Source organism: Capronia coronata (assembly GCF_000585585.1).
Source record: "Capronia coronata CBS 617.96 chromosome Unknown acBCG-supercont1.6, whole genome shotgun sequence".
In the NCBI taxonomy this organism is placed as follows: Eukaryota; Fungi; Ascomycota; class Eurotiomycetes; order Chaetothyriales; family Herpotrichiellaceae; genus Capronia; species Capronia coronata.
The window spans coordinates 2,486,750-2,509,374 of record NW_006912898.1 but is presented as its reverse complement, the minus strand read 5'-3'; the positions used below and the strand labels follow the sequence as shown (position 1 = coordinate 2,509,374).

General features: G+C 52.3%; 9 protein-coding genes across 9 annotated transcripts; 2 read left to right on the top strand and 7 right to left on the bottom strand.

The window, feature by feature from the left end:
• Nucleotides 1–1,549: 1,549 nt before the first annotated feature.
• A1O1_07559 (uncharacterized protein) lies at nt 1,550–2,607 on the bottom strand (the record flags this gene model as incomplete). The annotated part of the gene is made up of 2 exons (XM_007728426.1): nt 1,550–2,235; nt 2,313–2,607. 2 exons carry the CDS (start codon nt 2,605–2,607, stop codon nt 1,550–1,552), a joined length of 981 nt encoding a protein of 326 aa, XP_007726616.1.
• A 1,344-nt stretch (nt 2,608–3,951) lies between these two features.
• On the bottom strand, nt 3,952–5,217 carry A1O1_07558 (DnaJ like subfamily A member 2; the record flags this gene model as incomplete). Its single annotated transcript, XM_007728425.1, has 1 exon — nt 3,952–5,217. One exon carries the CDS (start codon nt 5,215–5,217, stop codon nt 3,952–3,954), a length of 1,266 nt encoding a protein of 421 aa, XP_007726615.1.
• A 441-nt stretch (nt 5,218–5,658) lies between these two features.
• On the top strand, nt 5,659–7,497 carry A1O1_07557 (glutamyl-tRNA synthetase; the record flags this gene model as incomplete). Its single annotated transcript, XM_007728424.1, has 1 exon — nt 5,659–7,497. One exon carries the CDS (start codon nt 5,659–5,661, stop codon nt 7,495–7,497), a length of 1,839 nt encoding a protein of 612 aa, XP_007726614.1.
• A 583-nt stretch (nt 7,498–8,080) lies between these two features.
• On the bottom strand, nt 8,081–9,109 carry A1O1_07556 (protein transporter sec13; the record flags this gene model as incomplete). Its single annotated transcript, XM_007728423.1, has 2 exons — nt 8,081–8,858; nt 8,979–9,109. The coding sequence occupies 2 exons, from the start codon at nt 9,107–9,109 to the stop codon at nt 8,081–8,083; spliced, it is 909 nt and encodes a 302-aa protein (XP_007726613.1).
• Nucleotides 9,110–11,234: 2,125 nt separating this feature from the next.
• A1O1_07555 (uncharacterized protein) lies at nt 11,235–13,199 on the bottom strand (the record flags this gene model as incomplete). Its single annotated transcript, XM_007728422.1, has 3 exons — nt 11,235–11,333; nt 11,394–12,798; nt 12,859–13,199. 3 exons carry the CDS (start codon nt 13,197–13,199, stop codon nt 11,235–11,237), a joined length of 1,845 nt encoding a protein of 614 aa, XP_007726612.1.
• Nucleotides 13,200–13,688: 489 nt separating this feature from the next.
• A1O1_07554 (dipeptidyl-peptidase III) lies at nt 13,689–15,505 on the bottom strand (the record flags this gene model as incomplete). Its single annotated transcript, XM_007728421.1, has 7 exons — nt 13,689–13,709; nt 13,761–14,025; nt 14,076–14,431; nt 14,516–14,651; nt 14,708–14,744; nt 14,806–15,356; nt 15,441–15,505. 7 exons carry the CDS (start codon nt 15,503–15,505, stop codon nt 13,689–13,691), a joined length of 1,431 nt encoding a protein of 476 aa, XP_007726611.1.
• A 1,648-nt stretch (nt 15,506–17,153) lies between these two features.
• On the bottom strand, nt 17,154–18,632 carry A1O1_07553 (uncharacterized protein; the record flags this gene model as incomplete). The annotated part of the gene is made up of 6 exons (XM_007728420.1): nt 17,154–17,203; nt 17,225–17,623; nt 17,684–17,763; nt 17,828–17,966; nt 18,034–18,063; nt 18,131–18,632. 6 exons carry the CDS (start codon nt 18,630–18,632, stop codon nt 17,154–17,156), a joined length of 1,200 nt encoding a protein of 399 aa, XP_007726610.1.
• A 10-nt stretch (nt 18,633–18,642) lies between these two features.
• Nucleotides 18,643–19,996, bottom strand: A1O1_07552 (uncharacterized protein; the record flags this gene model as incomplete). Its single annotated transcript, XM_007728419.1, has 3 exons — nt 18,643–18,765; nt 18,840–19,715; nt 19,772–19,996. The coding sequence occupies 3 exons, from the start codon at nt 19,994–19,996 to the stop codon at nt 18,643–18,645; spliced, it is 1,224 nt and encodes a 407-aa protein (XP_007726609.1).
• A 608-nt stretch (nt 19,997–20,604) lies between these two features.
• On the top strand, nt 20,605–22,398 carry A1O1_07551 (uncharacterized protein; the record flags this gene model as incomplete). The annotated part of the gene is made up of 5 exons (XM_007728418.1): nt 20,605–20,642; nt 20,707–21,034; nt 21,099–21,309; nt 21,364–21,504; nt 21,563–22,398. The coding sequence occupies 5 exons, from the start codon at nt 20,605–20,607 to the stop codon at nt 22,396–22,398; spliced, it is 1,554 nt and encodes a 517-aa protein (XP_007726608.1).
• Nucleotides 22,399–22,625: the final 227 nt, after the last annotated feature.

The following is a 22,625-nucleotide window of genomic DNA, read 5'->3' as shown; positions in this document are numbered from 1 at the left end:
ACCGATGTTGTATAGCGATTTCGGAGAACGGCGTACTATCATATGTAGGATTGGTAGAAGGTGAAATGTTCAATCTGACGGGTATGGACACCATACATATATACCTTAGGTATCTATATGTCGATTCATCCGTTTCACTCACGTCCCATGATTGCTGTACGCCTCTACTTCCTTTTACTGCCCATCATGACCAACAGTAATATACTACGGAATACGTAGGTAGGTAGGTAGGTAGGTAGGTAGGTAGGTAGGTAGGTACTAACTTGCAGGTACCTGTAGCACATGTAGTACAGAGTACAATGTACCTAGTAGTACCTAGTAGTACCTACTATACGCCGATACGCTGATACGCACTGGCTTATCAAGTCCATCCAGGAAGACATCAAACCAACTGACCACGCACGCCCTTCCGCCACTGCATGATGGATTCGGACTCCTTTCCCTACAATACTAGTATGCCATGCCATGACGCATGACATTGTCGAAGGATAAAGGGCGTGGATCATCACAATCTGACCCACTGCCCTCGAAAAGTATCGGCATCCTACCCCAGGGCTAAACATGGGAGCTTCCCGCAGGGGCTGCGCCGTACGTCGAGGCTGGCGGTACTTGAGCTACCTACCTACCTTATGCAGCGACAGGTGCGATGCGAACTTGCATGAATCGGACGATTCAGCCACCCGTTTCCCAAGCTAGCTATGGTTTGCGCAGGGATGGTATCTCAGAGCATGTTCAGACGGGAAAGTGGAAAACAGAGCGTGGAATGTGCACATTCCATCCGCTGCAGACTCGGCGGTGATTGATCGACGACGACGACGGCGACGGATTCGACATATGGCAGCAGGCTTTACATGGGCTCTGGGGGCCACGAGTCAAGCATGTATGGTGGCAGCTCACCAATGAAAGAGCATGATGGTCCATTGTAGGGGATGGAAGAGACCAACAGACGTGAAGAATGTGAAGTGTTTTCGATCAGAATATGATGATTTTCTTGGTTGAAGTTAGAGTCTCGCGAGGTATGAGTTCAGCCACAGGTTCGAGTTCGAGGTCGAGGTCGAGATCAATGTCTATGTGAAGCACAAGCACAAGCACAAGTGCAAGTGCAAGTGCAAGTGCAAGTGCAAGTGCAACATAAGTACACAGTAGTTAGGTACATCCTCCAGTAGTAGTCCTGCCCTTTGTTGGCAGCCTTGCTCGTTGTTTTGTTCAAGTACGATCTATCCTGTCCTCTCCGCGTTACAAAAATAGGGTATCTCTTGATCTTGGTGGCACAATGCATGAACCTGTCACAAGTCAACCTGGTAGGTAGACAAGGTCACCGCCCTCAGCCCGCAACCCTCAGCCCGCAAATACATCACCACCATCCCGCTGTCTTTAATCTTTATGACCTTCAGGCAGAAGAAAAGAGACAGTCTTCTTGGGACGTTTCTAACGTCCTCCTCCGTGATGCCCGTGCTGCCCGTGCTGACCGTAAGTCAGCGGTGTGCCATTGAGGTCATGACTGTGCGTCTGAACCTGAAGAAACGTCAGTCAGGAAAGCAAAGACCTCTCACGAACCACCAAGCATCACCTTTTTGCGCTTGCGCTGACTGCCATAGTCATCACCATCGTCGCCGTCTTCAGGGTCGGAGAATCCTTCTCCGTAGCCCACAAAACTGTCGTCACCATAACTTCGTTTCTTTCCACGAGTCTGTCGTTTGGGCTCCGCGGAGGCAACTCCGAACACAGGTTGTGATTGTGTACGAACCGCTGCTCCATTCGCGAGACGGGACAGAGCCGGTGGAGCGGCGGCAGGCTGCTGTGGTGTCATGGCATAAGGCTGTGGTTTCGGCTTGTCAAATCCTAGCACATCCTCCCAGTGGTCGTTGTTCCGCACAGTACCGGGCTGCATCTGCGTGGCTTGCTTCAATTTCGCCCTGAAGTCCGGCGTCACCTCAATTTTCGTCCGGGCATGCTCCGCGTTCCATTGCTCATCCGGTTCAAGACCCCATGGCGATGACCCTGCCATGCGCCGTAACGGTCCAGGTTGATCTTCCTCGACATTGCGCTCGCCTTTGACCGGTTTATTCCGTCCGGCCAACCCAAAACTTTTGATCTGACCCTCGTACGACTTTCGCAGCTTGTTGATTTTCTCTCCAGTCTTGGGATCTGTACGAGCGACGCTGCGTAACAACGGACCTAACCCGTACAATGCAAGTAAATGCTGTTGAGGGTTTGGCTTCTGCCGCTCGACTTCTGCAAAACCCGGAGTGTTAATAGACCTGTGGCACACACAACGTCGTCAGAGGAGCAGGGTTGAGGGAGAGTCTTACTGGATCGGCAGAGAAGAAAGGCTTCACCCATATCTTTCTGTAGCTGCTCCAGAGTCATCTCCGGCGGCACAAGACCAGATCCTTCGCCGGCGAGATTCTTCATATCCTTCGGCGCCGATCCTGCACTCTCCACATTGTCGACATCCATCCCGCCATACGACTCATCTGTATCATGCCGGTCATGGTTCGTCGCTTGTGCCAGTGATTCCACCTCCATCTTGTCCGTCTCGTCATTACTGGTCGTGTCTAGTCTGGCTCGCTTGTCGCGATGTTGATCTGTTGAATCTTCCGCCATGTCAAAACTCGACATTCCCGTCACGCTGTGCGCTGGAGTCGGGAGGGAGTGAGTCTGGTTCGGTCGAGAGGTCGATGTGGCGGCTTTTCTCGGTGAGCGCGGAGACGAACGGCTCGAAACCTCGTCGCTCTGTTGATGCTGGACGGTTCCATAAGAAGACACATAACTCTTTGTAGCAACTGACATAAACGAAGGAGAATTGGGCGATTGCGGGAGGGTATCGGTGTGAGACGGGCGCCGTCGCTTGAGAATCGATTCAGGCGGAGAAGTTGGTGAAGGTGGAACGGCGGCCGGTTGAGAGGACGAGGACAAGGACATCAATATGCGCAGAAGAACCGGTGTGCAGGGGTTCTGCCGAGTAAAGAGTGCAATTAGGGGATTTGCTTCTAAATGAGCTCTCGCTTCTGGTTCCTTGAACTGCGGAAATATTCGTTCTATACCGCTGCAGTGGTGCTTTAGGTGGACGCCGATAACGAGAGGTGAGGCGCGAATGAGAGTTATCGCTAGGGTTGCGGAGGACACTGGTGTAGTATCCTCAGCTGAGGTCGCGAACGGATCAAATGGATGATTGAGAGGTCTGCTGCAGGTTTTCGTGGTGGACAATGACAAGACAGAGAGCAAGAGACAGGACGAGAGACAAGACAAAACGGGGTTGACGACGAGCCTGAACCTTGAGGCCCGAATGAGGCGGCTTGCAGTGCCATTCAGGTTCGCTCAATCAAGACATCACGTGAGAAGTGAAGGCGTCAGCCACGTCAATCGAGCTTGAAGCGAGGCCGAGATCATGTGATAGCACGTTTGCAGTGGGGGTCTGGGTCACGTGAGTAGCCTGAGACTTGGGGTCACGTGATATCAGTCCACCTTGCGAACAAAAGGTACTACCTTGGCAACATCAACTACAAGACACATGCTGCGAGAGTGACCTGGTAAGTTTGTGATGGTCTAGAGAGGGTTCTTCATTTTGAAAAAGTCATCGAAAAATCCCCAACGAACATCATGACATGAGAGCCGATCTCCAACATCTTCGTTCCCAAGGGGATGTGACCTTGACCAAACATATTACACCAGGTCGAGTCGCCGAGGCTTGTTCTTCCAAATGAGCAAGCCTGCAGATTGATGACATGGCTCTGCTGGTCTGCTGGTCATCGATCATGTCGTTCTCGGGATCTAGTACCGCCCAACGCCGGTGCAAATGCTGCTTTGAAAACCCGAACGCCGTCTAATGCTGCCTGGTCTCCTTCTTCGGCGGCACAACAGGCGCACCACTCAACTCGGCGTCTCTCGGTCCAGTCTTTCATGGGTCGTAACTCATCACATATTCTGTTCAATCATCACTTGACTACTTTACTGGGTCTGGCATTGAGCCTGTTGAGGACCATCGTCGTCTTCCCAACCATCATGGCCCTCGTGACCGCCGATCTCCTCAATATCAGCAACCTCGAAGGGGACTTCATCAGCCTCCTCGGCCTCGATCGGTGGAGGTGGTGGTGGAAGCAGTCTCTGCAGAGCCTCCAAGGCCGCCGGGTCGGAGAAGTATCCGTCCTGGGGGAACTCGATTTCGACGAGTAGATAGAGATCGCCTTTGGCGTCGCTCTTCTTCAAAGGCATACCTTCACCGCGGACCTTAAGGACTTCACCCGGTCGAAGGATCTGACCGGGTGTTTGAGGATGGTTGAGTTCGATGCCCCGCCCATCAAGATGCTTGAGGACGACACGATGGAAGCCGGTCAAAGCCTCGCCCAGAGTGATGGGGAGTTTCGCGGTGAGATCGTTGCCGCTGCGTTGGAAGGTTTCGTGCGGAAGTTCAACGAGATGGAAGATGATGTCTCCCGTCTGCTCCGCGCCCGGGACCTGGTCTGCCTCGCCCTCGAGTTTGATCTGGTCTCCTTCCCGGGCGCCACGAGGAATGTAGAGTTCGAGTTGTTTTCGTTCTTCCGTGACCCGCTTACCCTTGCATTTCTTGCATTTGTCCTTGGGATTCCAGACCTGGCCGGTTCCTTCACAGGCACCGCACTCGACCATCCGTTGAGTTAACATTCCCGGACCAACCTGGCTGAGGATTTGCCTGACACCTTTACCCTTGCAGGTTGAACATTCCTTCGGTTGGGCCTTCTCGACACCACCGCTGCCATTGCACTTGGAGCAGATGACGTTCTTTGTGCTGGAGAATTTCACTGTCTTGCCCTTGTACAGGTCTTCCAAAGTCACCTCGTATTTCTGGTTTTCATCGGGACTCCGTCGCATCTTGCGTGCCCCTCCCATGCCGGGCATGCCTCCGCCCATGCCGAACATGTTCAAGATGTCTTCCATGTTGACTTCTGCACCCATGCCGCCGGGACCTCCTCTTGAGCTGTCAAATGCGGCCATGCCATGTCTGTCGTAGAGCTGCCTCTTTTCGTCATCGTACAGGATTTCGTAGGCCTGGCTCGCAGCCTTGAAGCGAGCTTCAGCTTCTTCCTTTTGGTCTTCCGGGACTTTGTCAGGATGATTGGCGAGGGCGGCCTTGCGGTAGGCTTTTCTTATGTCGGCCTGGGAGGCATCTCGTGGGACGCCGAGGATCTCGTAGAGATCAACGTCGTTGTTATCAGAGCTGTGTTGTTCGCCGTTCATGTTTGAGATTGTTGAGGAACTTGTCTTCGATGGTAGTGGAAAGGATTTGAGGTGGTTGGGGTTCTTGATGATCGAAATGATCGGAGGGTAAGTTAAAATCTGGAGATAAATCTGCCAGGATCAAAGGGTTGAAACTTCGAGTACGTAACACGCAGTTGTTGGAATCTTAAGTTAGTCTCGAGCGATCAGGCAGTCAAAAGGCCGTGAAGCATGATCCGAAACTTACGGCGGAGCAACTGTGCAACACTTATCCTCATTAAGGTGGTTACCTAATTGTTTACTAATACACATTACTCTGTACCACTTACCGCAGCCGTGGCAAGACTCGACAGATACGCCTTGAATATTCTCGCGCATTCGAAACCACCAGCAACTTTTCTCTCTGTTGGATTACCACATCTTGCATTCCGGCAATACTCACGGCTAGTCCATTCCAGATCCATGAGGACGCGCCCGAGCGCCAGGCTTGCCTTTGCCTCTGCCTCTGCCTCTTCCACCGGCTGGATCTGCAGATCGTGTCGTGCCCATGAGGCGCTGGTAGCGGAATATCTTCCCCCTGTGCCCAGCCTCGTCAAGACTCGAAAGTCTTCCACCACCACCAAGTCTACGTCTCTCCGGAGAGGAAAACTTCCTGACACACCCGCTCGAACACGATTCGCGCCTTCACCCACAGGCAACCTCCATCTCGGATCGATCCGTACAGCTCTCTTCAACTACCTCCTTGCGCGAGCCACCAAGGGCCAGTTCCTCCTCCGCATCGAAGACACCGACGCAAAGCGGACAGTGCCCGGCGCAGAAGAGAGACTCTACGAAGATCTGACATGGGCAGGTCTGCACTGGGACGAAGGGCCCATCGTGGGCGGCCCATACGGCCCCTACCGACAGTCCGAACGGATACCCACATACAAAAAGCACATTGAGAAGCTGCTGACCAGCGGCCGAGCGTATCGATGTTTCTGTTCCTCCGAACGAATCGACGAACTCAACCGCCGTCGACACGACAAAGGACTCAAGCTGGGTTACGACCGGAAATGCACCCATCTCTCGACTGCGGAAGCCGAAGAACGAGCGTCTCGCGGTGACCAGCATGTGATCCGGTTCCGCTCACCGGAGACATGGCCACGATACAACGACCTTGTCTACGGCCGGAGCGGACACGGCGCAGAGAAGACGAAGAAGCTACTGGCCGATGAACCGGTCTACGAAGACACGATACTGATTAAGTCCGACGGCTTCCCGACATATCACTGGGCGAATGTGTGCGACGACCACGAAATGCACATCACCCATGTCGTGCGTGGCTCGGAATGGATGGCTTCGACACCACTTCACGTGGCACTGTATGAGTCCCTGGGCTGGACCGTGCCTCTTTTCGCCCATGTCCCGCTCCTCGTGGACCAGAACCGGCAAAAACTAAGTAAACGCAACTTCGACTCGGACATCTCGGGTTTTCGCGCAAAGGGCATCTTCCCTGACGCGCTGGTCAACTTCGCAGCCTTACTGGGCTGGTCGCACACGCAGAAGAACGATGTGCTCGATCTGCCCCAGCTCGAGCGCCTCTTCGACTTGAAGATCACCAAGGGCAACACCATCGTCTCCTTCGACAAGCTGCAATACCTCCAAATCAAGCATGCTCGACGCAGGGTCGAAGCCGGGGGCGAGCCGTTCGAGCAGATGATCCGCGACGTGGCTGTCGCTGTTTTGCACCGGTACGGCGCCGCGCGCGTCATGCAGGTTCTGGCCAAACGTCCTCTCCGCGACGTGCTCGCGACGATCTTGAGAGTCGGGTCTCTGCCATACCGATCCGCCGTGGATTTCGCAGAACAGTGCTCCATATTCTTCGAGCCTGCGTCTCCTCCGACAGTGGAACAGCTGGAACATGCAGCGATCGATCCTGCACATCTGCATTATCTGCGTGTTGCAGCGTCTACACTGTGTCTTGTTCCCGAGTCCGACTGGACTGAGGCCGTCCACCACTCACAGCTGCGCATGCTGGAACAAGTCCCCGATGAGAGTGTTCAAGACGCAGCGAAATGGAAGCGCGATCTCTACCATTACCTGCGTTGGGCCTTGATCGGTGGAGAAAGTGGCCCCGGGGTCGCTGTGACCCTGGAGATTCTCGGTCGCGATGCATCGATCGATAAGATTCAGGCTGCGAATCGGATGTCGCAAGAGTATGAGATGGACAAGACCAAGCCTGTCATTGAGGCACAGGCGTTCAAGGGCACCGTCGACGGCAAGAGACGACTCGACAAGGAGTGGAAGGGGTATACCTTTTAACCTTGCTGTCATGTACTACTGTCATGTACAACTACTATTAGAACGAAGTCTTCATTCAAACCGGGCTCTCTGGTGCCCCAATGGTCCTGCCATACCATAACATCCAACAATGTCTTGCGTCACGCTCTGTTCGTTTTACTCTCTTTCTCTCCGAAATGTGGGCTCTCTTTGTAAAAGCACGAGAACTGTGGTCTACCAGTACAAGAGTGAGAGGGAAAACGTTGATCAAGGACCAAACCAAGCATGATATCGGCATGTTCTTCTGCCTGGCTTGAGATTGTGAGATCGGCTTTCCTATGATTGCATGCCTTTCCGTTTTATGGTTCGAGTTGCTGCAGGCTCAGCCAGGACCACAAACCGACTCATGAGACGCCTCCCTCTTATCTTAGCTTTATTGCTGGAGTGTGACTGTTTAGTACACAACGCAGAGACTGTACGCTTACACTCTCAGCAGGTTGACGTCAGGCTGAACAGCCCGACAGCTCCGAGTGTTCTCTTGCCTTTTGGGTGTCACCGATCAAACAAACACGATTCTTGAGAGCTTGGCTCGGAGCTCAACCGTACAGAATACATGCTTCATATTTCACTCGGTGACCTCTCGAACCAACTCCCAGTTCCCCTTCAGATCTTCCTTCCACAGCGTGACCTTGTTATCGCCGCCACTAACGGCCAAGATATTCCCGCTCAGACTCCAGCTGACACGCCACAAGACGGCATCAAACTCGAGTGTCTTGGCAAGCGTCCACGATCCTGCCGCCATGTCTGGAGTGGAATTGGTCCAGATCTTGACCGTCTTGTCCTGACTGGCGCTGGCAATATACGTCTTGGACAATAAGGTAGGCGACCACGACACGTCACGAACCCAGTCGGAATGGCCCTGCGGCAGAACTGCGGTGTTCTCGTATGTCTGCGATGTGGCGTTGAAATCCCAGATCTTGACGGCATTGTCGCTGCCGCCTGTGACGAAGCGTCGAGTCGGTGGGTTCCCTGTACCGCCGTCCTTGCGCGCAATCGCTCCTGGAGCACCCGCTGGCGCCCAGCTCACTGCATTGACGCCCATAGGGTGGGCGGGGAAGATCACATGGGCCCATTGGTTGTCTCGGAACTCTAGAACGCTGACGTTGCCATCGGATGACGCGCAGGCGAGCAGACATCCCAACTCCGGCGGTGCCCATGATACCATGTTCACCGAGGCTGTGTGAATTGTCGAAGTGAAGACGAGAGACCATGTCGGTTGTTGGTTGGGTTGTTGTGCTGGGGTTTCGCGATAGATGTGTACGCGGCCGTCGTAGGATGAGGATGCGAGCAGAGTGCCGAATTTCGGGTGAGCCCAGCTTACGCACCAGACGGCCCCGTCATGACTGTCACGGCGTGACTGATTAGTAGTTGCTCCAATGCGTAGCGTTGGTCCGCCAAACTATGCACAAGAATGGGTGATAAGAGAGTCAAGGGGCAGACAAGACAGTCGAAGTAGAACATACCCTTTCAATGTTTCCGTTAGTCGGTGCTGGTCGCCGTCAATCTCAAAGATCTTGATCGTCTTGTCGCTGGAACATGTTGCCAGCCGCCGGCCATAGTAATCTAATACCGCATCGTGCTGTTTAGGTCTCATGTTAGTGTTGTTCTCGAATAGTACCTGGACGTGCTGGTTCGAAGGATGGTGCTCCGGGCCGCAGGAGGCATATCTGATGACACCAGAATGCCTGCGCGTGAGGTGGCTGATCTTGCAAGAGAGGGAAATCGAGGACAGGATGTCGAGAACCGACAAGACATTGGACGTACAATCATATCATCGTGGCCCGAGTTCGCAATGACCTGCGCCTGTTTGTCGTTCGAGTCAGCAAATGTATCAATATGTCTCCAGAGTATGTGCTGCTGCACCGTCAAGCATCGCACACGTAGCAGCAGAAAAATAAAGCGCAAAAGAAGCAAGCTCCAACAGTGCCTCCCAAACAAGCAGCCGTTTAATCTGGAAGTGATTCCTCCCCAGTGAGCATGATTTCACCCTGCAGTGGTATTCCACCTCTTATGCAGCATAACTTCAATCTGGATTCATCATATTACCCTCTGCCCATAGGTTCTTCCCACATTTCAATATAACCCATTTATCTTCCTCAAATTGGATATAATACAGCTCTTTTCATCAACTCCAATATCGCAGCATCCCCGGATCTCTCAACGGCCGACAGCCGCCACTCACAGTGACTGACACGTCCTAGGTTACCGAAACAAGCAGAGACGCGCGTCTGTATATCGCAGAGCAATCATAAACACGCCGAGGCCCGCCTGAATATCCTCCATCCTTCCTCTCGCGTACCATGAGATCAAGATTAAAAAGGCCAAGTAGAACCCGTCGCAGCATCTGGGGAGCTCGAAAGAAAGAAGAAAGCTAAAACTCGCGCCAAATCGACGAAGAGGAACATACCATTTTCGCGAGTCAATAGTCTTCTCTTGCTAATAGACAACGACGACAACACTGCAACCTTTGTCCCAATGTTCTGAGGCAAATAAGGAAGGAGGTAGGGAGGCTGGCTGGCTTTTTCGAGATCGATGCGCAACGCCGAAGGAGTGTTCGTATGTGTTCTTTCGAAGTGCAAGATGCAGGAACGTGTCCAAAGTACGGGTAGGTATCAGGTGCAGCCAACTATCGCATAACCGTCTTTGTTTCGAACCGGGATCGAATCGAGAGCGCGCTGGCCTTCAAGTTTCAGTCAGGTAGTTCGAGAGTCGTTGGGGAGATCTGACGTGGACGAAGCAAACTCGGATCGTCCAGATCGATGGGAAGGACGGATGGGCACAGAGATACCGGGATAGTGTGGTGGGTGGGATTCGGGTTCTGTTGTTCCTGGGGGACTTCGATGGGATGTTGGTCGATCTGGCATCAATTAAATGACAGGCCTACGAGAGAAGGGAAGCGGCGCGCCGCAGTTAGTAACTCCGAGTTCAATTAGGTACCTACTACGGGTAGTAGTAGTAGTAGTATGTAGAATTGGTGAGCCAAGCCACGTCAAGATCTTATCTTATCTTATCTTATACTTTTATCATCATCCTGATCTGCCAACGACATAGTACTGTATCATCAACCATACCTGTACGTGTCACGTATCATGGCGCAGCCATCTCATACAGACAGCCTTCCTCTCTCATCACCACTACACATCTCGCCGCTACTATACCTAGGATGTCAGTAATGATCGATCAAGTATAACTCGAAAATCTACTCTCACACAGGGTGCCGCGATCTCATGTGATTCTCATAGAGGGAACCATGCGAAGTCCTGTGATCGTAAAAGTCCACCAAGCCGATGCAGAAGCACGCAAGCTTCCAAAATTCCACAAGACAACCGACTTCGGTCGAGTATACAGTGCACCCATTCCTAAGGCTGGTGCTGGTGCTGGTGCTGGTCTCAACCCCATATGTGACATGAAATCCCAAACGCCTTGCTGCCTCCTGGACAGGTCACGCCCTGGTCCATTGGCTCCTGGGGGAGAAGAAACTTCCTTAGGACTGATGAATACCGATACCAATCCCCAATTCTCGAATGCGCCATGAATGAGGACTCCAACGTCTGAAAACAAAACGAAGAAGAAGAAACAAAACTCAACATGGCCACCTCCTTGAGACCCTTGCTTGACGTACAGTGAGCAGAAAGTGCTTCGGCGCAAAATTGGGATATTCGTTTATATGAGGTGGAAGAAGGAGAGAATATGCGGTTTTGGGGAGCGGTGGAGATGTTTCATCGTCCCAGTGGAACGGTATGTTTGTGCAAACCCTTCGCCCAGACCGGAAGCTGCTTGTCTCGTTCGTAGATCAGTCCACAATTGTTGCACAACGTCTAGATCAGCCACGTTAGCATTTGCAAGATCACAGACAGAAGCAACCGGAAGAAACTCACTCTTGGTCCAAGAGGCCCATCTCGGACAGCCCACACTGCGTTGCCGGGGATGAGACAATGCTTGCATCTCCAATTTTGCCTCTCATGTTCTTGGAGTCGGTTGCCCTCGCCTCCCCAGCCAGCACCAGCTGAACTTCCGCCCTCTGGGGTCTGTGCCTTAGACACCGGGCTGATCGATCGGAACCTTCGCTTCCTTCTGTTCCGTTCTCCACGGCCCATGAGCGGCGTTTCATTGCCATTCATCCCCACCGAAATATAGTCGAAGTAGCTGCCGCGTTGTTGGGCCTCTTGCTCCCGAGCTGATGGTACCATGCCGGCCGTGGAACTGAATTTGGCAGTCTCCCTCCGTAACCGCCTCAGTTGCCGTTCTCGGTCGCCTTCTCGCTTTTCGATCTCCTCCTTGCTCAATGCCTCGAATTTCGGTTCCCACTCAGCCCCGAAATCGTCCACGTCGTATCTCCAACCAGCCCCTTCCTCAGCACGTACTGCTTGATTGTCAATTTCTCCTCCACCCCAGACACCACCTCCCATCATGATCATGCCACCTTCACAAGCCTCCTTCTTCAACCGTAGCACAGCCTCGTAGATTGCATGAGTGATAGCCATGACCCATTCACCACCCAGTCCCATGTCTGCACATGTTTGCTTCGCAAAGGCTTCGGCGGCTCCAGATGGGTGTAGTAATGACCATTCAAACTTGTCTTGGTAGAGTCTGGAAGAGAGATAGATGGACAACGTGATGACACAACGATAAGTGTCATCCGGATTGAGGGTCGGATCTCCAGCAGCAGCATCATCAGTAGAATCTGTCGGTGGTTCGCGCGGTAGGGGAGAGGCAGTAGCCGTGACGGTTGCGCCATTGCTCAGCGTGATGGGTCGAGGAGTTGAAGGTACTGGGGTTCCAGGTGTCGTGGAGGCTGGCCGTGATATTGATCCTCCGAGCAGTAGCCGGGGCGTTCCGTCTCGAGAGCTTTCATTTGCCATGGCCGAAGGTGTCGGGGCATTGTTGGCGTCCGCCATCTGTGCGCGTTTCGGCTGTGTATGAAACAGGGGATGCATGGCGACGCCTGCATAGTCTTCTAATTGCGTGCGGATTTGCTGGCTGACGTTCATGGCAAGCGCGTTCTGGTTCGGTAGGTCAAGCTCTCGGACGAAGTTGGCAGCAAAGTCGTCGGGGGTGAGCAGTTCTTCGTGCAGGTTCCAGAGGAAGATGTCGCGAATCTTGTAACCCGGGGCCATCTCAGGTCTCTTGTACATGGGAAGGGAGGCGTTCACGCCTACGTCCATTCCATTTCGAGGCAGTGGATAGGGTGGTTCCGGCTGATGCGGCGGCACATCCAAATCAATCCGTATGGGTATAAGAGTGAGGGGGAGTTGTGCCTGGACATGGGCTTGCGCATCGGTTCTGTGGGAGGCAATAGTGTTAACAATATCCGGGTAATAGCTGGAAGGGACTCTGACATACGTGGGCCTATTCGTCCTCCTAATGATCCAATCTCTGTATATGGGTTGTAACTCGACGGGTTCATGTAGTTCCTTGCCGACCTTCACTTGTTGCGGCTCCTTCTTCTCCAGTTCTTCGCGCCGGAGCGATCGCAGGCCTGTCGGTCGCCTCGCACCGTCACCATCGTCAAAGTCATCTTCGTCATAAGCATCGTCGGCATAATTGATTATCGTTGTCCCTCGTTTAGTCGTGCGACTGGTCGGCGCGAGATTCTGAGTTTGGAGGATAGGTTGGAGGAGAGTGTTGGCGTATTGACGAATCCGGGGAGCATAGCTGGTGACGAAGGATTGCGCGGGAGCCATGGTGGACGAGAAAACACTAGATTGACATAGCAAATACTAACGGGCAATGGCAGAGCCGAATGCTACTGCGGTTCAAGTTGCGCTGACCCCGTCGGAGGAAACACGGTCTTGTCTACAAACCGCACGTCAAGTCGTGAAATGTTCGGAATCGCGACTCGCCCTTCGCTTCTCTGCGCCAAGCCCATATCGCGCATCTTATGTAAGCCAGCCTATCATCAACCATTTGCCTAAGCTTCACGCTCCTCAGGAAGGTACAAGCTAAACCCGAGGATGACGCTATAGAGAGCGACAATGGACACCAAAAGGGTCGGTGTATTGGATGCCCTCCTATTCGTGTACAACTTTCCCCCACAGACCTTGCGCCCGTTCTGGTATCAATAAAACTCCTAGTCCATGCACGATTGTGGGATATCACCAAATTGATCTTGTATGAAATGACCCGATCAAAAACAAGGAGAACAAAAAGCAACAACGACCGCGACAATTGTGTCACCGCAAGCCAATGACACTCTGTCTCAATTGTAAGTACAGACCGCCACATGTCGGGTTAGAATCACTTACCATTTCAAGAGTCCATACCCTCCGTATCCATACTTTGACCTTGCCTTCGACGCCATCAATGTCCTCTAGCTCAACACCTTCCCACCAGCACCTTCGGGCGGGCTTTCGCCAAAACAGCAACAATTTCTGGGCCATGCCAACGGCGTTACTTCCGGCAATGTCACCTTTGACGTCTGTCCGTAAGCGAGCCAAAGCTAAACTGCATATGACCGCCTTGTTCGGTTCTCCTGCTCGATGACCCCATGCGTCGTCGTGATTGAAACCACTGATCAGGAAAGATTAGTAAGTCTTCACCAACATGACAGAATCACGTACCCAGCAGTCAGCATTTCAATCAAATGCTGCTCTGTCGTCCCGACCTCTTCGCTTCTCTTGAGACCGGAGAAGATGCCGTTCTGTTTGAGTAGGGCCCGGCCTGCTGCGCGTTTGACTTCGGTCATTTCCAGCTGTTCAATGTCCGGTCGGGGAGGGATAACATAGAAGTCGAGATCCTCCCTGAGCACGATGATCCCGGCTCTATCTTGAAGCATGTCTTTCGTGGACCCCTGTAGTGGTTCGATCGACATCGGATCGTGTTCGGGTGGAGTGGTCGGCGAAGGAGATGCCGAGGGTATCGATTGCGCAACATCGCGGAAGAAGTTCAACATATATTGGAGAGAGGCAGGGTCATACTGTGAAAGATACGTTACATCTCCGATATAGATACAAGGGTTGCCAAGAATAGAAATGACATGGGGGCGTTGGGATAGACCTACGTCGACCGGATAGACGTCGCCATCATGAAACGCATTCATGTGACCGTCCGGGAGAAGACCGTTGGGAAATAATGACAACAACACGAACTCGGGAAGGGTCAACAATTCATCTCGGGATAGGGTGAATTGCGTCCCTCTGGAAGATGGTCAGTCCTCGTAGGCTCATCCAGCGCAGAAACCCGCGGGACATACCTCAGGTCCAACGTAATGTGTTCATCCGCTGCAGCTTCTCCCGCTATCGACTCGATCAGTACATGAGAAAAGCCGTATTTTTGCAAGTGATGGCCTACCTCCTAATGTATTGATGGGTGGACCCGGTGTTTGCTGAACCTGGGTGATGATGCTGGCAGCACCGCCAGCGGCCGCCATGACGAAGGTGAAGGAATCGAGAGGACTTGACCCTTCTGTGTACGGTGGCGGAGGCTCCCCGTCGTCGATTGCCTTGGAAGACTCGGCCTTGGTGTCCTGCGGAAGGGCAGCCTTGGTCTCGGCCTCAGCCTTGGACTCGGCTTCGTCTGCGGCGAGAGCCTCCTCGAACGAGGGCGCCGGGGCTGCGGTGAGGAGTGACTCGCAGGCAGTCTCGGTGACGGTGGCCCTGATGCTGTCGAGTTCGGCGTCGGTAGGGAAGTAGAGGGAGGAGAATGGAGGCGGTCGTGGTGAGGGTGGACTCGACGAGGATGCTTCAGACGTGGGAGGATGAGGAGGCGGAGCAAGGTATGTCTTGTCGTCAGAAGTGTCGATGGAGTTGTAGGCCGACAACGCCGTGGTGGGCGATTTGAAGGCAATGCCCAAGGTCAATGAAATCAGTTGAGCGGGTTGTGCTGCCACTGCATCTATCAGCCTGTCGGTGATGGAGCGAAAGCGCGCAACGGTGAGATGGTGGCGCTCTCCAGTTTAGCTTCAACAGAGGTTTGGTGCTGATGACAAGGTCGCAGCAGTAACGCGCAAAGATGGCGGGAGAATGCTAGATTGTTGTCGCTTGTAGGACATGGGAATCGGTCAACGTGCTGAGTGTGGATTGAACATTGAGCATTGAGCATTGAGCACTGAGAGAATGGCGATAGGGTTTACAGATGATCGAGTTTAGTTGCAAAGCGGACGAGGTGACCAGTTTCGAGGAATGTAGCGACTGGGCGCCAGCCACCTACTACTACCTATACTACTACTACTACAGAGTGCAATTGGCAAGGAACATGGTGTAACAGGAGTACTATGTACTGCTTACTAAGGTACCTACTAACCTACCTGTAGGTACCTATGTGCCTTAGGTAGGTAGGTACTAGGTACAGTACCTTCGCAAAAGTCATAGGGCAGGCCATTTTCACACCTAAAATCAAAAATACCGAGGTGTTTTTTATAGTATCCTTAAAAGATAATCCCGTATTAACTAGTTATCTATATATAGATAGCTAATACTAGTAGCTTTTAAATATAAATATTTTTAGTAAACCCTCTAGTTATTAAGATATCTTATCTTAAAGTAAAATACAGAGGAAAAAGGTTCTTTTCCCATATGTTAGGAGTCATGCAAAGGCAAGTGTGGCATGAGATCCAACATGAGCCACTGGACAAAGGAAGGCAGGATTGCCGAGAAAAGAGCACGTGAGACTTTACGAGGCAAGGCCTGGGTCACGTGACGTGATCAGTATGATCAGCCTTGATCAGTCGTGACCAGTGACTGAGCACGCTGAGCATGCTGAGCACAGCAGAGCACTACGAGTCTCTTATGTCTATATAGTCTTCCATCTTTCCATAGCAGTTCATAGTCTCTCGTAGTCAACTTCGTTCACAAGCTAGACGTTACCATCGCGTTGATAGCTTTCGTTCTGACTTACCCTTGTGCCCTGGAATACTGTCCTCCTGCCTTCCCACACATCAGGAAACCCTGATCGATATCGTGACCCCAAGGAACGATTCGTGACACCATACTAATTTTAAATTACGAAGTTTAATCTAGGATATCTCTACTACTAGAGGAGCTATTTAAAGATTTATATATAAAAGTTACTAGAAATTGGTAGTTCTATATAGGTAACTTCTTATTACGTAAGTATATATAGAGTACGATATAAAACACCTCGGTATTTTTGGTGAATTTAGGTGTGAAAATGGGGGTGCCCTATGACTTTTGCGGAGGTACTGTAACTAGATCGCTTTACTTGCCGGGGCTGCTCGCTGATTTTCTAGGTCTCATTAGCCGGGGCTTGGGCTAGGGGGCTAAGGGCTATGGAGGCTCCTTAGGCTACCCCTTAGGCTAGGGCTTCCTAGCCCCCCTAGCTCTAAGGCCTAGGGACTTCTCACCGCGCACCCTACTGGTAACACCGGAAACCCTGTATATTCCAGGCTCCCCTACTAATACGATCATGGCAGTCTAGCATGAACAACACAAAGTCTACTCATCTTGAGCATAGACTCGTTAGAATATTCAGTCGTATCATTTGGTCATAAATTACTAGCTATCGTTGCCCTGCTTCAATGCCCTCTCTGTCTCGCAGCAAATGCTTTCTTCCTTTGCGAGGAGATAATTCCATTCTCTGCAGCAGCCACAAGCACCACCCACTCATCATCATGTATACGGATTGCGAGTACCACTTTGTGCTTCTGCTCAATGGTCAGCAATGCGTTGCTCGGAAGGTTTTCACGGCGCCGGAATCACTTTACAGGAGCCCAATGCTCGACGAGCTCTTGCTGGATCGATTGACAACTTACCTTCATACTGCCTCATTTGATATTCCAGATCGCCCTTGAAGGCCATCATGATGGTGACAACATTGTTCAAGTCCTCCATAGTCATCTGCCGGCTCTCGGCTGAGGCCACTCCCATGGTCGAGGTGACAATATTTCGAATCTGTCGACCGTCGAATTTCTTCTTGTACAGTTCTCGCTTCACCCAGATCATAATGTCCGCGTACGTCTTGGGCTGCACAAGTCCTTTGGCCTTGTATTGCTCCAGGAAGCCCTCGAAGATGTCGACCGTCTGTTTCTTGTCCAGTCCTTCGTAGCGGATGGCGATGTGGATTCGGGACTGAACCGCCACGTCGAATTGTGCGATTTGGTTGGTCGTCAGGATCAGAATTCCTTGATAGTATTCAAGAACTCGGAGGAAAACTGGACATCACATCATGGGGTTAAAGGGGTGGTCTGGATTGAGGGCTTCAGAAGACACACCAGAGACCAAAGCATTTCGTTCCGTTGTCGGACCCATCTGTCCTCGTGCTCGGCTTTGTAAGAAGACATCTGCTTCGTCACTGATCCAGAACGTCAGTCAAGGGGGTGCGGGGGCTGAAAGGGATTCGAAGGGCGTTCAATTACATGAGAAGGATGGCCCTCCATGTTGTCGCCAGGTCAAATATCTTTTCGAGATTGGATTCGACCAGTTTCGCAGAAGTACCCACGTCGGCCACTCCGATGGAGAACAAAGGCTTCCGAGCCGCAACGGCAATGGTTTGAGCTAGTGTGTGGTCAGCTTCGACAAAGGATCGGACTCAAAGAACCACCGCGAGCGTTGCGTGACATACCTGTCGACGTCTTGCCCACCCCTGGAGGTCCTGCGAGGCATCAGATCCGTCTCGAGACATAACTTGTCCAGCACAAGTTGGCGATGCTGCCACTCACCGTAAAGGAGGATGACCAGGCCCTTGCCCTTCTCCGGCACGATGTCATTCAGCTGGTAGCCGCCTCCTGTCTCACTGATGCCGTGATTCTTGACCAGTCCGTGGAGCAGCTTCTTCGTTTCCATGCCGCCATCCTCTCCCGCCAACTTCAACTTCTCCCAAAAGGCATCATCGTCTCCTCCTTCCGGAAGACCGATGATCCCATTGACGTCGAGCTGGGCCCATTGCTTGTCCCGGAGGACGTAGCCCAACAGACGCGGCGGGCATAACATGGTCTGTTCCGCCTCCCACTGCTCACCCTCATCACCCGTCTTGTTATCATAGTAGACGCGATACGTCCTCCTCAACGCATCATTGTTCATGCAGTCTGAGCATTGACATTCGTCCGTGTCGTCGCCGAGGGCTAAATCTCCGATCAGTGCCTCGGCCAGTCCGTACTTGTAGTAAGATTCAAAGTCAACCATGACGTCGCCGTCGACCTGCGAGTCCCCCTCAGTATTCATGCCTGTAGCCTCACGCCCAACCAAGACCTACCATTGATTGCTTTCCTTTCTTGTCGTTCAGGTTGTCATCTGTCCGTGAAATCAATCTCAGCCCGTCTGCACGGTTGCTGTTATACTCTTCGTCGTCATGATCCTGACCAGAAGTCGGTCAGCAACGAAAGAAGCAGATGAGATTCTAAAAAGAAAAAGAAAACGACGTATGCGTACCAGGTTGGCACTGACCCCTCGAAAGCCTTTTCTGTCCACGATGCACTTTCCAGCATATTTGAACATGCGGCTTTCCTTTGGGACAGTGCAATACTTTCGGAAGAGGTTCCCTCGGGTGATCAGCTTCTGCTTGACTTCCTCCACGTTCTCTGTGTCCTCTAGTGGATGCGCTGGCAACGAGGCGATGGGTCTGGGGCCTTCGAAATAGTCGATGCTGAGAGTGATTGGGCGGCGTTGAAAGACTTGCCCATTCCAATCGTATGTCCAGCATGACAAGCTGAAGCGTGAGCGGCTCCCCTGCCGGGGCCATATGCGCGCATTATCCTGCACAATAAAGATTTGGTCGTACTTGAGAAACTGGCGACTGTACACCAGCGTGCCCGGTGGGAAGATGGTCCACAGATTCTGGTAGGTGATGCTGCGCGAGGCTTTCAGGGTTTCTCGGATTTTGAAGTAGTCATCTAGCTTCTCGTCGCCCGAGCCTTCCTTGATGGTATGCAGGAGGAGTTTGAGGTCGTCCCGAGCCACCTGGTCTTTCTCATTCTTACCTTCCTTGTTCGCCTCGGTCACCAGGAGGTCCCAGTTGAGGACGAGGCATTCGTAAGGAGAGCTCAGAGACACGGTTTCTCCTAGGAAATGGTGGTAAGGATAATGCTTGAGAAGGCTTTTAAGAAGGAGGCGCAGGTCCGGGTTGAAGATCTCAACCTCGCCTTCGTCGTCGTCGTCAGGATAGAGGTATTTTCTCAACTGGAAAGCGAATTTGCTCTCCAGTTCGTTGCCTTTGAGCGGCGTAGCGGCCTCAGCAGCCGGGATATCTTGCCTTGTGCCTGACTCGGTGTCCAATTTGTTCACCACAACTCGAGCACGAGAAGTGGGCTAAAAACGTGAGCGGTCACAATGTGCCTCACCTTGGGTTCTCGGGGCTTGCTTACTGGTTGCTCGTTGCGTTCACCATATTTGCCCTCTTCATCTGCCTTCTTCCCTTTCTCTACTTTGTCGCCTTTGTCTGTGTCGCCTTTTGCACTACCGTCGGGGAGCGCCTGTGGTTTGAGCTTGTGGTAATAGGATTCTAGCTCCGCTATTTTGGCTTCCAATGATTTGATCTTATCCTCGACCGGAGTCTGCGACACCTCGTGAGTGGGATCCTGCTCAAGCATCGGGCATTCCACCGTATCTCACCGGAAGGCTGATCCCTTTACTAGGGTCTGGACTCATGGCTGCTGGTCTGCCTTTCATCAACGAAGAAGAGGCTGTGTTTTTCAACGAGGCGGCGCCTCTATAAGCAGATAGACAGACAACAGCTAGTAACCAATTCGACCGGTACACGGCTGGGCGGTTGGGGGCTCAGGCCGCCAACAGGCTGCTGGTCGTCGGCTATCCTGATGATCCCAGCCAAAGGCGCATATGTGGGTGGTAGAGGTGCAGAAGTCCCACACCCCATCTTTAGGACTGCGTGCAGGTATCGGGCTGGGCAGACCGCTGCGGCTGAGCAAGAGACCGCTGGACACCAATTTCCGAGACAACCAGTTTCGAGGGCGTACGTTGGACCAACAAGGATTGGCGACTCACATCTCGACACGTGTGTGACCATCGCAGGGCGCTAACAAGTTGACCCATGATGGATGGCCTGATTTGAGATATGACAGGGGTAGCCAAACCCCCCAACTCTCCTCGTCGTGATCGAACGAGAAGGAGGGCATGAGGACAAGCCTCACGGAGGGAAAACCATGCATCTAAACTGGCGGTCCAGACGACGGCTGTGGATATGGCTCACCCGCCGTCCGGGCTTACTGAGGCGGAATTGTAAGTCATAGCACACCACTGAGTGAACAATGATATAGTATAGGTCCCTGACAGCCTCGTGCAGACAACGATTCCGGGATGTCGAGGAGAAACAGAAGAGATTGCACGAGTGGCTGAGGTCGAGGAGTCTGGCTCCGGACGAAGCAAGAGCCGTCAGTTGCAGGAGTCAAGCGGACTTTGTGCAATTCTGGTCCAGTATCAGTGGAGATGCTCAAACCAAGTACGATGCACGACATAAGAAAGGCTGGCGACTATGGTCGAAGAGATATCAGACCTTTTCCGGCGGTGTGATCTCTTTCATGAAGGACATGGAGCCCTTGCTCGACATAGTGAAAGCGTTTGGCGTCCCCTATACTGGAGCTGCCGTTGGAACAATTACGGGACTTTTCGTGGTAAGCCACCCTCAATTCCGGGTTGTACGTTGACATGAGACCCTCGAGCTGACAGCAACCAAAGTTCGCAGGCCGGAAAACCATCATGGAAGGGAAAATCTCCTCGGCACTCGAGGGTGTGAAGGACAGATTGCCAGGCTTCAAGATGTACGAGTACATCTACAGAGCTGAGACGGAGCTGGAGACAGACCTGAGGAAGAAGATACTGTTCGCCTACCTTGCCTTTATTGACTTGTCCATTGAAATCACCAAGTATTATTTTCGGCCCGCGATCTGTGTGTCAAACCCTTCCTTTCAAAGCTGGAGTTGCATCTAACGTCTGTCGAAAGACCGCTGGATGATAGCATCGTTCAATTCGAACAAGTTTGATGAAATGACCGAAAACGTCTTTGATCTGGTGGTCGCCATCAGAATGAGATGTGAGGAACTGTTGAGCCGCAATATATCAGAGATTAAAGAACAGAACGAAGGTAACATCAAGCTGGAACGGCCTTGAAGCCACTGCTAACGTTCATTCGGCATGGACAGAGCTCCTGCGGGATAAAAACATCAGTCATGTCATGGAGATACAGAAGCTTCTTGGGCTCGAGTCATGGACCCCAGAGGCACATAATGAGACGCTTCTGAAATACAAGTTGCAGTTGAACGACGAGTGTGTCCAAGAGGTCAACTATGAGCACGTGTCGGTTGACAGCAATCTCTGGCGTTCCGTGTCAAACGATTGGGAGGCAACCGGCCAGTCACAACTGCTCCTGCTAGTGGGAGTCAATAATGAGAACGTCGCTCAGGGCAAAAGGTACAATTGGATATCACCACTTGCGCTTGACATAGCAGACCGATTTGCCAGCGCGAATGGCCTTGCAGCACCAATAGCCCTCTATGTATTTCGGCCAGATTATTGGTCGCGTTCATCGATTCACACTGCGCTGTCGGTCGTGCTGCTGCAACTGCTCAGGCATCGGCAGACGGCGCTCGGCCAGGGGTTCTCCGACCATCGGGAGGGATTAATGGCGGCCGTTCACAGATTCGCGGCCGCCCAAACATCCGAGGACGAGAACGATGAAGACGACGGTAAGATCGACGCGCTGAGAGACCTTGCTGTACGGGTGGTGAGTCTGTATGATGATAACACAACCGTGTACATTGTGCTAGACAGGGTGGACATGTGTCGAGATCGAGACCATTATGAGCTCATTCGCATTCTTTCCACGGTCATACAAAAGGCACGATGCACTATCAAAGTGCTCGCCGTGGCAGATCCAGCAGGTTGGAAGGTAAATGCGAAGAGTATGGCTTTGCCAAACGCATCGCAGGTGAGGGTGTTGGAGCTGAGACAGAGAATGCGGTATGATTGGGATTATTGATATCAGAAAAGCCTGCTGACCGTTAGCATGGAGCGAACAGCATACCGAGATAGAGGTCATTATAGCAAGCTGGAGAAAGTGGAACGAAACGCCAGAGGTACACATGTAGGTAGGTAGAGACAACGATGGAGATGATTGTTGGAAGTGGTTTTTGTATAGATGGAGTAGAAACCGCATCGCGCGAGCCTCCCACGTGACTTGCCCATCCTCGCCAAGAAAGCACTTTA